The sequence below is a fragment of the Heloderma suspectum genome, chromosome 17 (assembly GCF_057233095.1).
Source record: "Heloderma suspectum isolate Gila_16-S chromosome 17, 16-S_ref, whole genome shotgun sequence".
Classification (NCBI taxonomy): Eukaryota; Metazoa; Chordata; class Lepidosauria; order Squamata; family Helodermatidae; genus Heloderma; species Heloderma suspectum.
In genome coordinates, this window is record NC_139474.1 from 20,405,913 (window position 1) to 20,418,651 (window position 12,739).

General features: G+C 49.1%; 1 protein-coding gene across 3 annotated transcripts in view; it reads left to right on the plus strand.

The window, feature by feature from the left end:
- Positions 1–12,739, plus strand: part of PIP5K1A (phosphatidylinositol-4-phosphate 5-kinase type 1 alpha) — a 54,698-nt gene that overhangs the window by 28,663 nt on the left and 13,296 nt on the right. For all 3 annotated transcript variants that reach the window (XM_084823717.1, XM_084823718.1, XM_084823719.1), the window contains exons 6-11: positions 1,249–1,401; positions 7,098–7,397; positions 7,933–8,138; positions 10,003–10,086; positions 11,650–11,698; positions 12,497–12,581. In XM_084823717.1, coding sequence (XP_084679843.1) covers positions 1,249–1,401; positions 7,098–7,397; positions 7,933–8,138; positions 10,003–10,086; positions 11,650–11,698; positions 12,497–12,581 — 877 coding nt within the window. The remainder of the gene's footprint in view (positions 1–1,248; positions 1,402–7,097; positions 7,398–7,932; positions 8,139–10,002; positions 10,087–11,649; positions 11,699–12,496; positions 12,582–12,739) is intronic.

Consider the following 12,739-nt stretch of genomic DNA (forward strand, 5'->3'; position numbering starts at 1 on the left):
AGACTTGGGAAGCCCCTGGAACATTAAAAGCCTCTCGGAAAAAAGAGGGCAGTTTAGGAAGGCTGCAACTGAGTGGCTGATTGCAGTTGCTTGTCCTTTGCCTTTCGTTTTCGTGACGGGAGGGTGGGGAGGCTGTCACTCAGTGGTACAGCATGCAAACGGTCCCTGGTTCAGTCCCCGACATCTGCAGGTAGAGAAAGACCCTGATCTGAAACTCTGGAGAGTTGCTACCAGCGAGAACAGAGAAAACTCAGCTAGATGGGCCAATGACCTGATTCAGTATAAGGCTGCTTCTATGGCTTTTTCCTGGGATGGTTTCCATCCTGCTGAGAGAAGCATCAACGAGCCTCAAAGTGTGATGTTGAGGTTAGTGGCTCTCAAGCTTTCTTCACTGTCAGCTTGATTGCTGTGGAATCCTGTTATGCCTGCCACAGAACCTCCACATGTCATGTTCCAGGGCAGGGGTGGGCAGAACGTAGATTTCCAGATGTTTGGGACTTGAACTTCAGAAGCCCCTGCCAGCATAGCCAACAGTCAGGAATGCTGTTGAAGTCCCAAACATCTGGCACTCTGCTTTCTGCCCCCTCCTGTTCTAGTCCACACAGGGGTGATTTTAGTTGGACTCATATGGCAGAAGGTGGTCCTTCGGATGTCCTAGAGCAACTTTCCCCAAACGGGTGCCCTTCAGATGTTTTGGCCATGGTGGCTAATCATGAAGGGAGTTGTAGTCCAGCACATCTGGAGAGCACCAGGTTGGGGTAGGCTGTGACCTAGACCAGGGGCAGGCGGAAAGTAGATCTCGATCGCCAGATGTTTGGGACGTTAACTCCCAGCATTCCTGCCCATTAGCCATGCTGACGGGCTTCTAGGAGTTGGAGATGTACCTTCTGCTCACCTAGACCATTTAGGACTCTGGAGACTCCCATCCAGTACTTGGGAGTTTGTCTATTGTATTACGTTTACATCCTGCCTTTTTTCCTTTTGAAAGGAGCCCAAGTCAGCTTACGTCCTCCTCCTCTCCACTGTATCCTCATAACAACCCTGTGAGGTAGGCTAGGCTGAGAGTCAGTGCCTGGCCCAAAGTCACCCAGGGAGCTTCATAGCCGAATGGGGACTAAAACCAGGGTCTCCTGAGTTCCAGTCCAACACTCTAACCACCGTGCCACACTGGCACTGGGTTAAACCCAGAGATGAGCCAGAAACCGTCAGTGGCCTTCTTCATTTCCCCTGTGGTTTTTCTTCCCCCAGTGCTCCCTCTGCAGTGAGCCCCTCATTGAACTCTCCAACTCCGGGGCCAGCGGCTCCATCTTCTACGTCTCCAGTGATGATGAGTTCATAATCAAAACAGTTCAGCACAAAGAAGCTGAGTTCTTGCAGAAGTTGCTGCCGGGTTACTACATGGTGAGTTGGCTGGGCGGGAGTGGGGGACTCAGGCTGCTTAAAACCATCAAGTGTTTATCTTCTCCATCTCTCTCTCTCTTTGTCTCTCTCTCTCTCTCTCTCTCTCTCTCTCTCTCTCTCTCATGTGTTGTGTGATGATGAGATCATAGAATCATAGAATAGTAGGGTTGGAAGGGGCCTACAAGGCCATCAAGGCCAACCCCCTGATCAATTCAGGAATCCAAGTCACAGCATCCCTGACAGATGGCTGTCCAGCCTTGTCTTGAAGGCCTCCAGTGTGGGAGAGCCCACCACCTCCCTAGGTCATTGGTTCCATTGTCGTATTGCTCTAACAGTCAGAAGGTTTTTCCTGATGTTCAGCCGGAATCTGGTTCCTGTAACTTGAGCCCATTATTCCGTGTCCTGCACCCTGAGATGATCAAGAAGAGATCCTGGCCTTCTTCTCTGTGACAACCTTTCAAGTACTTGAAGAGTGCTATCATATCTCCCCTCAGTCTTCTCTTCTCAAGGCTAAACATGCCCAGTTCTTTCCGTCTCTCCTCTTAGGGCTTTGTTTCCAGTCCCCTGATCATTCTCGTTGCCCTCCTCTGAACCCTCTCCAGTTTGTCTGCATCCTTCTTAAAGTGTGGTGCCCAGAACTGGACACAGTACTCCAGATGAGGCCTAACCAGTGCTGAGTAGAGGGGAACTAGTACTTCCCGGGATTTGGAAGCTATGCTTCTATGAATGCAGCCCAAAAGAGCATTGGCGTTTTTTGCAGCCACATCACATTGTTGGCTCATATTCAGCTTGTGATCGACAACAATTCCAAGATCTTTCTCGCTTGTAGTGTTGTTGAGCCACATATCCCCCATCTTGTAACTGTGCATTTGGTTTCTTTTTCCTAGGTGCAGAACTGGGCATTGATCCCTATTAAATGTCATTCTGTTGTTTTCTGTCCAGCGCTCCAGTCTATCCAGATCACTTTGAATTCTGTTTCTGTCTTCCACAGTATTAGCTATCCCGCTCAATTTTGTGTCATCTGCAAATCTGATCAGCATTCCCTGCACCTCCTCCTCCAAGTCATTCATAAAAATGTTGAAGAGCACTGGGCCCAGGACTAAGCCCTGCGATACCCCGCTCATTACCTCTCCCCAGTTTGAGAAGTTCCCATTGATAAGCACTCTTTGAGTCCGATCCTGTAGCCAACTGTGGATCCACCGGGTCGTTGTTTCATCTAGCCCACTTTGAGCTAGTTTGCTTATCAGGATATCATGGGGCACTTTGTCGAAAGCTTTGCTGAAGTGGAGGTATATGATGTCTACAGCATTCCCACGGTCTACAAGGGAGGTTACTTGATCAAAAAATGAGATCAGATTTGTCTGGCAGGACTTGTTTTTGACAAATCCATGTTGGCTTTGAGTAATCACGGCATTGTTTTCAAGGTGCTTCCAGATGGATTGCTTTATGATCTGCTCCAGAATTTTCCCAGGGATTGATGTCAGACTGACTGGTCTGTAGTTCCCAGGTTCCTCCTTTTTGCCCTTTTTGAAGATAGGGACAACATGAGCCCTCCTCCAGTCATCTGGCACTTCCCCCGTCCTCCATGATTTCTCAAAGAGAATAGACAGTGGTTCTGAGAGTTCTTCTGCCAGTTCCTTTATGACTCTCGGATGCAGTTCATCTAGACCTGGAGATTTGAACTCATTCAAAGTAATTAGGTGTTCCTTGACCATATGCCTATTGATCTCAAGCTACAATCCTGCCCCTTCAGCCTGTACTTCACCTTTACCAGGGGGCTCATAGACCCTCTTTGGGGAGAAGACTGAGCCAAAGTAGGAATTGAGCACCTCTGCCTTTTCTTTGTCATCTGTTATCGTTTTGCCATCCCTATTTAATAGCTGAACAACAATTTCTTTCCTCTGCCTTTTACTATGCACGTAGCTGAAGAAAGCCTTTTTGTTGTTCTTAGCATCCCTCGCTAACCTCAGCTCGTTCTCAGCTTTAGCCTTCCTGACGCCATCCCTGCAATTCTGTGCTATCTGCCTGTACTCTTCCTTTGTTACTTGGCCTTCTTTCCACCTCCTATATGTGTCCTTTTTTATTTTCAGGTCATCCCTAAGCTTTTTGTGAAACCACATTGGCTTCTTCTCTTGTCTTCCACCTTCTTGTTGGAATTGTTTGTGATTGTGCCTTGAGAATTTCCTTTTTTAAAAGCTCCCACCCATCTTGGACTCCTTTTCTTGTTAGCGTCACTTGCCATGAGACCTGACTGATCATTGTTCTGAGTTTATTAAAATCAGCTTTCCTAAAATCCAGGGTACGCATTTGACCACACTTGGCTTTTGCTTCCCTTAGAACCAAGAACTCAAGTACAATATGGTCGCTTTCCCCCAGAGTTCCTGTAACTGCTACTTTATCCACTAAGTCATCTCTGTTGGTTAGGATCAAGTCAAGGATAGTCAATCCTCTAGTTCCTTCCTCTACTTTCTGTAGGAGGAAGTGATCCGCCACACAAGTCAGGAATTTCCTGGAGGGGCCATGTTTTGCAGAATTTGTCTCCCAACAAATATCGGGGAAATTGAAGTCCCCCATTACTACTACATCATGCTTCCTTAAAACATTGGCTATTAGCTTTTCAAAAGTTTCATCCTCGTCTTCTCCTTGGTTGGGTGGCCGGTTGTAGACGCCAACCACCATATTCCTTTTATTCTTTGCTCCATTTATTTTGATCCAGATGCTCTCGATGGGGCTACCAAACTCATCCTCCTGTATTTCTGGTCAGAGATATGTATTTTTCACATACAGTGCAACCCCACCTCCAGATGCAATATTAAAATCAGGATTAGTAGTAATAATGCTCACATTGCTCAGCATTGTGGGAGGAATAGAGGGTGTCGACTCAGATAACCTCTGGATGCATTAGAGGAACAGTTAGTTTATTCGTTCGTTCGTTCAGTTTATGAGTCGCCTTGTAGTCGAAGCTCTTGGGGTGACGCTCGTAATAAGAACAGCACTCTAGACTGGTAAATAGAACAGCACTCTATTCCTCCCACTACTGGAAATGTAAAGAAATACCTTCAGTCAGAGGCAGCTCTTTATTTGGGGTGAATGGGGCAGCGACCCCCTGCCTGACCCCCCACACACACACCTGACCCCCCGTAAACAGCTACACTTGCTCCAGTGGGCAGCTGATAAGTGCCACGCGTGAGCTTTGACTGGCCTCCACCAGTGGGCATCAGCCGCCACTGCTCAATACAGGAATTACTGGGGAAACCGTGTTAATGGTTAAATTGTTGACATTCTGCACATCCTCAAATGCATTTGAACATGTTAATGAAAGATGGAGCCCATTAATGGTTTATCTTATCAAGGACTCTTTGTCGCTGGCTTATGACCAATTTGAATGGCTAAACCCTATAGAGAGGGTAATGTTCTCCCTGTTGTAAATGGATTTTATCTTAGAAAAGGGTGTTTTGTACATGGCGTGTATCTTTTAACTTCTGTATAAATTTATTTTATAAAAACAACAGCAGCACGATAAAACCAATAATAAAACCCCAAACAGCAGTCACTTGAAAGCAAGAACAGTCATTTAAAAATAATTTTAAAAGGGGAGACAAAAATCAAAGCAGCTTAAATGTGGAAAAGGACGAGTGGTTGATGTGAAAATGAGTCTGTGTTTTCCCTCGGGAAAATTTGGTGGGTTGAGCTTTACCTCCACTTCAGGGTCTGGTTGACTGTCATATTTCAGATCAAGCGGGATCCTACCACCAACTCCCCAGGTCAAATGGGCTAGTGAAATGGAAGAAGGATGTGCAGCACAGCTTGGCTCAATTCCTCGAGTCTTCTTCTTTTTTTGATGGGGAGAGGACCGTAGCTGAGTGGGAGAGCACCTGTTCTGCATGCCGAAGGTCCCCTCACCCCGGCATCCCTGGTTAGCAGGATTGGGTCACGGTCCAACCTAGTATAAGGCATCTCTTCTGGCAGCATTCAGTAGGGCACCTGCAAAACATTCTGTGGTAAATGCTGCCCTGGCTTGCCTAGCAAAGGTTTCCAAACAGCCTGCCTTCAGGGAACCCGTTTCCCTACTGTCTGATCAGCCACAAGGGAGCCGTTGTAGCGTCCCAGTCAGGGACAGAGCGAGGCTACGGCTATAACCAGTCCACAGAATCTTAGGCCATAAGACGTGTGTTGGTCTTTAAGGTGCCGGAAGACTTCCTGTTGTTCTTAATGCCTAAGCGCATCAGTTTGGGAGTCGGCCCCCTTTGCAGCGAGACTGACCTGTGAGTCCATATGGTAGGATGGCGTGAGACTGGGTTCTTGGCTCAAGCTAGATTGGTATCATCTAACCCAGTCTGGTGTTGTCGTCCCCACAGATGTGTTAGACTACAATTCCAAGAATCCCCCAGCCAGCTATGGGAGTTTTTAGTCCAACACATCTGGACGGCACCAGGTTGGGGGAGGCTGATCTAATTGGATGTTGGCTCTGAAACATATTGCCTTCGCGCGTGCGTTTGTGTGTTTTCCCCCGATTCATACCTGCCTCTTGCCATGAACGGAGTAGGTCTTGGACACGGCCCTCTATCTTTCAGCCCTTGCATCTGCAGTGTGAGGAGGATAGTACTGATCAGTAGGGTTATTTGTAAGAAAGACAAACCTATATAATGGATGTGAAGCACTTTTGACCAGTCTGTGACAGGACAGGGCATTGCAGAGCTTTCTGTTCTGCATTCGTGTTCTGTTTGCAGTGGGGACTGGCTGGCCAAACCTTTTGGGCCTTAACATCATGCCACGCGAGCTGACAGTGTTCTCTAGAACACCTCCCATAATGCCCTGCCACCTGGGCATTGCTGTGAAAGATCAGTGATGGTGGAAAAGCTTGCTTTCAGGGAAGATGTCAAGGACGCCCCCCTCCCCATAACTTCCCACGAAAGCCCAGAGTTCCCTGGAGTAAGGCTCTTAAAACTGTTGTATACACCAGTAGGTCTAGGTGATTAGCAAGGGTTTCCAATTCCCAATAGTTTAACAGTAGCAACAACAAAGGGCCCCCTTTTCCTTCCAAATTCAGCAGCTTAAATCAAGAAAGCTTGCATGTGGAAGAATTTGTGTGCAAGCTCCCGTTCTGGTGCTGAAAATAAATTCCTGGGTGGAACATATGCTCAGAGGCTCCTTGTTCCACAGTTCCATGTCCACCTTCCTGAGCCACTATTTTTTAATTATTTTTTAAATTTAAAATACTTTGTCCTACTCCTTGGCCAAAAAGACTCTGGGAGCAGTTTACATATAATTGGTAAAATAAGACAGTCCCTGCCTGCAGACTTACCATCTAAAAAGACACGTCACACAAGGAAAAAGGAATGGGGAGGGAAGAGGAAACAAACTTAACTTTTTCAGCAGGGATGGGGGAATGTCCCTGCTCCCCCCCACCCACATTCTCTTTCAGCACAGCCGGCTGGAATGGCTGCTGGTTGAGGGACAAGGAGCCTTCATGGTGGACTTTTGAGGGAGGAGGGCTCTGGTTGGAAAACAGAGTAGATGCCATAAACCTAAAGCCTGCCCACCTCTCGTGTAGGGAGGCTGGTGGGTAGCAGGAGTCTTGCTTTGGGGCAGGAGCATTGGGTCAAGAAGGCATTTTGGTCCAATCCAACTCTGGATCCTTATTTTTTCCCCTGGAGGTTTTGCATTGAGAACTCTTGCCCTGTTCCTCCTTCTAGAACTTAAATCAGAACCCCCGGACCCTGCTGCCCAAATTCTACGGCCTCTACTGTGTTCAGGCCGGGGGCAAGAACATCCGGATCGTGGTGATGAACAACCTGCTGCCCCGCTCTGTGCGCATGCACCAGAAGTATGACCTGAAAGGCTCCACCTACAAGCGCCGGGCGTCGCAGAGGGAGCGTGAGAAAGCCTTCCCCACTCATAAGGACCTCGACTTCATGCAGGAGCTCCCTGACGGCCTGTTCCTGGACGCCGACATGTACAGTGCCTTGTGCAAGACGCTACAGAGAGACTGCCTGGTAGGTGGGAGCGGAAGCGGTTCTGCCGGGAGCCTGCACGGCTGGTCCATTCGCTCCAATGGCCGGATGCTTTTTCCTCACAATTGGGGCTGGGGGCTGGTGCCTCCAGTTAAACATGGTAGCAGTTCCCAACCTGGTGCCCTCCAGGTGAGTTGAGCTGCAACTTCCAGCATGCCCCAGCCAGCTTTTTTTTAAAAAGAAGAGCTATGTGTATTAAACAATTGCCAAACTTTCTGCCATCAGCCCTTTAAGGTAGGATGCGAAACAAAATACATTCTGAACTTGGCTAAAAGGCAAAGAGGCCCTCAGGATGAGGGCAGGCTGAAGATTAAAATTCTGTGGCTTGGCTAGAACCAAAGGATGCAGCACTGTGGACTTCCTGGCTTGATATAGGCCAGACTTCCCCAGTCTGCAGACACATTTGGACGGCACAAGGATGGAGAGGCTGATCTAGTTAGATGTTGGCTTTAGAGCAGACTGGCTTCATTGGGTGCATTCCTTCCCCTTCTCTCCCCCCCCCCCCCCAATACCTCAGGTTTTGCAGAGTTTCAAAATCATGGATTACAGCTTGCTTGTGGCAGTCCATAACCTTGACCTGGCTCAGCGGGAACAGGCCATCGTGGACGGGGCCTCCCAAGCGGACACACGGCGGCCTGCCACCCAGAAGGCCCTCTACTCAACGGCAATGGAATCCATCCAAGGAGAAGCCCGGAGAGGTGGCACCTTCGAGACCGATGACCAGTAAGTCTGATGGCAGCTCTGAAGTAGGTGCACTTGGACACCAGGAGGGGAGCTTGAACCGAACCCCCAAATGATGTCCGGAGAAGACCCACGTTTTGTTACGTAGATGAGGCGTGTCTGCATATTGGATTACCTTGCGCCACTTCCCTGCTTGTGCTGGCTGGAGAGGGTGGGAGGGGATATCCGAACAGCAGCGGGGACCCTGAAAGTTTCTGCTCCTTCTCCCTGCCCCCTAAGCGTCTGGGATGGGGCGGCGGCATTGCCCACTCCCTTTTCAGCCTTCAAATAATTCAGTTTCAGAGGACTGCTCTGGGGAGAAGGAGAGGGGAAAGTTTGGCATGCATGGGGGCTGCAGCGCCTCAACCCCCAGCCCCTAAAGCAGGGGCATCAAACCTCTTTCAGCCCGAGGGCTGAACTCAGTTTCGGAAAAGCTGCCAGGGGCTGCATTCCAGTGCTGAGTGAGGCCACAGTCAGGAGAGGCAGGGCCAGAATCCCAGCCTGTTTCAGCTTCAAGCTCTTACTCTCCATCACTAAGTCTCTGGAGAGGCAATTCGACCTTTCAGAGTGGGGGGAAAACTGCACAAAAGCTGGGAAACCACCAGATGGTGGTGGGGCAGGAAGGCCTGGGGCCCTCTGGCGGACCCCAGAGGGCCGGATATGAGCTGCAGGCCTGAGGTTCTACTCCCCTGCCCTACGGTAACCCGCTGGAGCGCTCAGCTGCTGCCGACTTCAATTTCTGCCTACAAAGTATGTGCTTCTCCACTGAGCTGCAGCTCCTTCTCACCCAGCTGCCTCTAGGGCTGGCAGCCAAATTAGTTAATTGCTGCTTTTATCTCTTTTTGTTTTGTATAGCAGCACACCTTTATTCTTTCTGCTGTTTTGTGTCTCTGTAACAATGTTTTGTTAAAAAAATTCTGTTTTGTGTCTCTGTAACAATGGTGTGATTTATGGGATTAGTTAAGCCACCTCAAAGGCCATGGTTTCAATCTTCCAAAACAAGTAAATAATCCGAAAGGGCCCCACCTTGTGTGTCTCTCTGAAGACGAGACTTGGCCCAGGTTGCCTCCAGCTGCTGACCCCTGACCGCCCAGGTCTAGGAACCTGCAAAAGGCACTCAGCACTCATTACGGCCACCTCTATGGCCATTTGGAGCCCAGGGAGCCAGTGAAAGGGTCCTGCTGCCACAGTAGATTCACACATACGCATTGCAAGATGTTCAGAGGACCCCTCCCACCTTTTGAACTTACTGATGCATACTAAGGCCTTAAACCGGGGGGGGGGGGGGGGGGGATGGACATGTGGCCTTCCAGATGTCTATTTATTTATTTGATTGATGCCCCACCTTTCTATAAAAAAATGGCACTCAAGGCAACTAGTTGTCAGGCTGCAATTCTTGACCATTCGCCACGCTGACAAGGGCCGAAGTGGTTGTGGTTCAGCACCTCCTGACGGGCCACGTGTTCCCCTCCCCCCCCCATTCTGGAATCCAGCCTTCCCCCACCTGCGGACCATGATGTTGGACTGCAGCTTCCATCATTCCCAGTCATTGCATCTGGAGGGCCTCAGGTTGACAAAGACTGCCTTAAACTAGGCTGAGCCATGGTCATTGGTCAGGGTGACCCAGTAAGCAAGCCTGGCAAAGCCCTTTGTCCAGAGCATTTAAACATTCTCTACCAAAGCTGTTAACTCAGCTGTTTTGTGCCACGAGCTGTTCTTGGGGGTGCTCAACCAAGGCAGTGAGCTGGGCCAGCTGCTGGTACACTGGCTCTGTGGGGCTGAATTGCAGGGCAGCAGATGTGAAGGGAAATGCCCGTTGGCTTGGCCGGGCACCCACAAACTCACCTGTCCTTGTCCTCTCTTCTAGGATGGGAGGGATCCCAGCACGAAACGCCAAGGGGGAGAGGTTGCTTCTCTACGTGGGGATCATAGACGTCTTGCAGTCTTACAGGTGAGCAGCTGTCAGCGTGACTTGCACCTTGTCGTCGGTTCGATTGTGTACAGCTTAACGATAACACAAGAACAGAACAGAACAGTTCTCATCATAAGCATTATAAATCTGCATTTTTGTTTCATTTGGTCATAATTATAATATGGCTGCTGGCTGGGGGATGCTGGAAATTGAAGTCCAAAACATGTGGAGGACACCATGTTGGGAAAGGCTGATCCATAAGGTGGGATGTAGCTGTAGGCTTAGAAGCCACATGGCTGTTATTCACTGAGACAGTTTTGTGTGGTGCGCCTCCTTCGAACACCTACCTGTTCAAGTCCCACCGTACTTGCAACAGAAGCGTGACCCTCATTCACTCTTCTGTTTCCGATAGCATGAAGCCTGGATTGGTGGCTTTCCTTTCTGTAAACAAGGAGTTGTCAACTGGTTGGCTGGGGAATGCTGGGAGTTGTAGGATATATATTTGTTTCCATTCAGATATGCATGGGATTGCGTCCTCAGCATACTAAAACCTTGAGAGCTAATCTCTGTCTCTTGGGACAGCCCTAACTGCAGGGAGGAATGCAAGAGTGGCCCTTTGCACCCGAAAGGGAAACTTGCCTGCTCACGGGAAGTAATTAAAAGCTGACGAAGCCGTCGTTGCAGGCAAGCCCTTGCAGAGTCAGGTGGTGTGTCAGGCTCAGTTGTTATGCCGAGGGAAGGTACAGGAAGCGAGGGAGCAGGGAGAGGGGAAAGAACACGGGCGGCGGCTTGCTTTTGCCAGAATTTCCTGGCAGGTTGTGTTGTTTGTGAGACATTTCTGTGGCCTTGCGACAGCAGACCACACACTTGGGAAGTGGAGCACCTTCAACAAAGCAGGCTGTGTGTGTGTGTATGTGTGTGTGTGTGAGTGAAAAGATAGTTGCCTTGAAAAACATTCCAAGGGGAAATGGCCTGTTAGTCTCAAGGGGTGCGAGGCGAATCAGGAATGTTGGAATCGGCCATCTGAAAAGGGAAACAGACAAAAAAGCACAGGCAAGCCAAAGCCATCCAAGACAAGACATTCTTCCTGGCAAGACGTAGAGCAGCCTTCCTCAGCCTGGCGCCCTCCAGATGTTTTGGACCACGGCTCCCAAAGGTCAGGTGATGGGAGCTGTCAACCAAAACATCTGGAGGGCGCCAGGCTGGGGAAGGCTGGCCTCAGGGTGTGGTGATGAAGTAAGCCCAGCATTGTGTAGGTTGGGTCATTCGGTGCAGAGATAGCTTGATGGGCAAGTTCTGCTGCAGGCTGTTCTAGCTGCTCACCAGAATCATGCCCGGCTGCTCTAGCAAACAAGGAGAGTGTTAGCAAGGGCCTTGGAGCAGACAAGCTAGCCCTCCTTGTGACTCCTAGAGCATTCCGTGAAATGAGGCTGAGGTTGCTGGGCTTGGTTTTCTAGCAAGACCGACAACGGGGTGGAAGGGGTGGGGTGAGGACTTGATAAGAAGATCCTCTCGCAATGTTCTGCCAGCTACTCCCCGCCCCTCCCGATTTTAAAATCTGCACATGAAGCTAACTTATTCCCACCTTTCAAATCTTTCTAGGTTCATTAAGAAGCTAGAGCATTCATGGAAAGCACTTGTTCATGATGGGGTGAGCTGCCAAAATCACTACCTCTTGTTGTCTTCTTTGTCTGGAAAGTGCTGGATTTTTATTTTATTTTTGTGAACAGGGAGAAGGAGGGAGAAGGCATTCTCACCCCTTTCTTGTCATTGTGGGTATTTTAAGATCAGAGCTGGCAAATGCAAAAATGAAAACTAAAGGGAGGCAGAACAGCTCTTGTAGCGGTGTAGGTGGGGGTCACCCCAGTTCTCTGAAGACGTCTAGTGGGCAGCATTCTTATCAGAGGGTAGCAGCTTGGCCCTAACAGTGAACCCACCACCCCTTAAAGTAAATCTTGGGAACTTTGATCTACCAGTTAATCGGCTAAAAGTGTATTCAGTCCATTGGTAGAGGACAGTTTTAGCTTTAGGAACTATAATGGCCTTTTTCTTCCTGGAAGGGGTGACGTCCTTTGTATAATAAATGTGCACATTACGGGAATCCCGACACAAAATGCCTTTCTGAGAGCTTCACGAAAGCGTGGAAGAAGTTCTGTTCAAGCCCCAGCTCCTCTCTAGAAGGAAAGTCATTTTAAGCATCTCCTGTTCCTGTTAACAGCAAGTTGCCTTGTACTTCCTTCAGTGTCTTGAACAGGCACAGCTGGTGAAGGTTTTGGTAACTTTCCAATGTACTTTAAACTGGCTAAGGCAGATGATAATCAGCAAATTCACTGTTGGGTTGATGGCCATCTTTCAGGCTGTTTTGTGGTGGTAAGTACAGCCTCTAGATGGAACCCTTTAGCCCTTGGTTACTCCTCGGTGTGACTCTTGCTGTGTTTTTTGTTTGCAGGACACGGTGTCGGTTCACAGGCCCAGTTTTTATGCTGAAAGGTTCCAGCGGTTCATGTGTAACATAGTATTCAAGAAAATCCCTTGTACGTTCATTTTGATTCAGAGGTCATGGGTTTATCCTGCTCTTTGTGCGTGGGTGTTTAGTGGGCTTTTCTAGACCACCGCCCTGCGAATATGAGAGAATTTAATTTATTTCAGTCCCTAGACCACGCACAGACCATGTTATGAACCACCCAGAGAG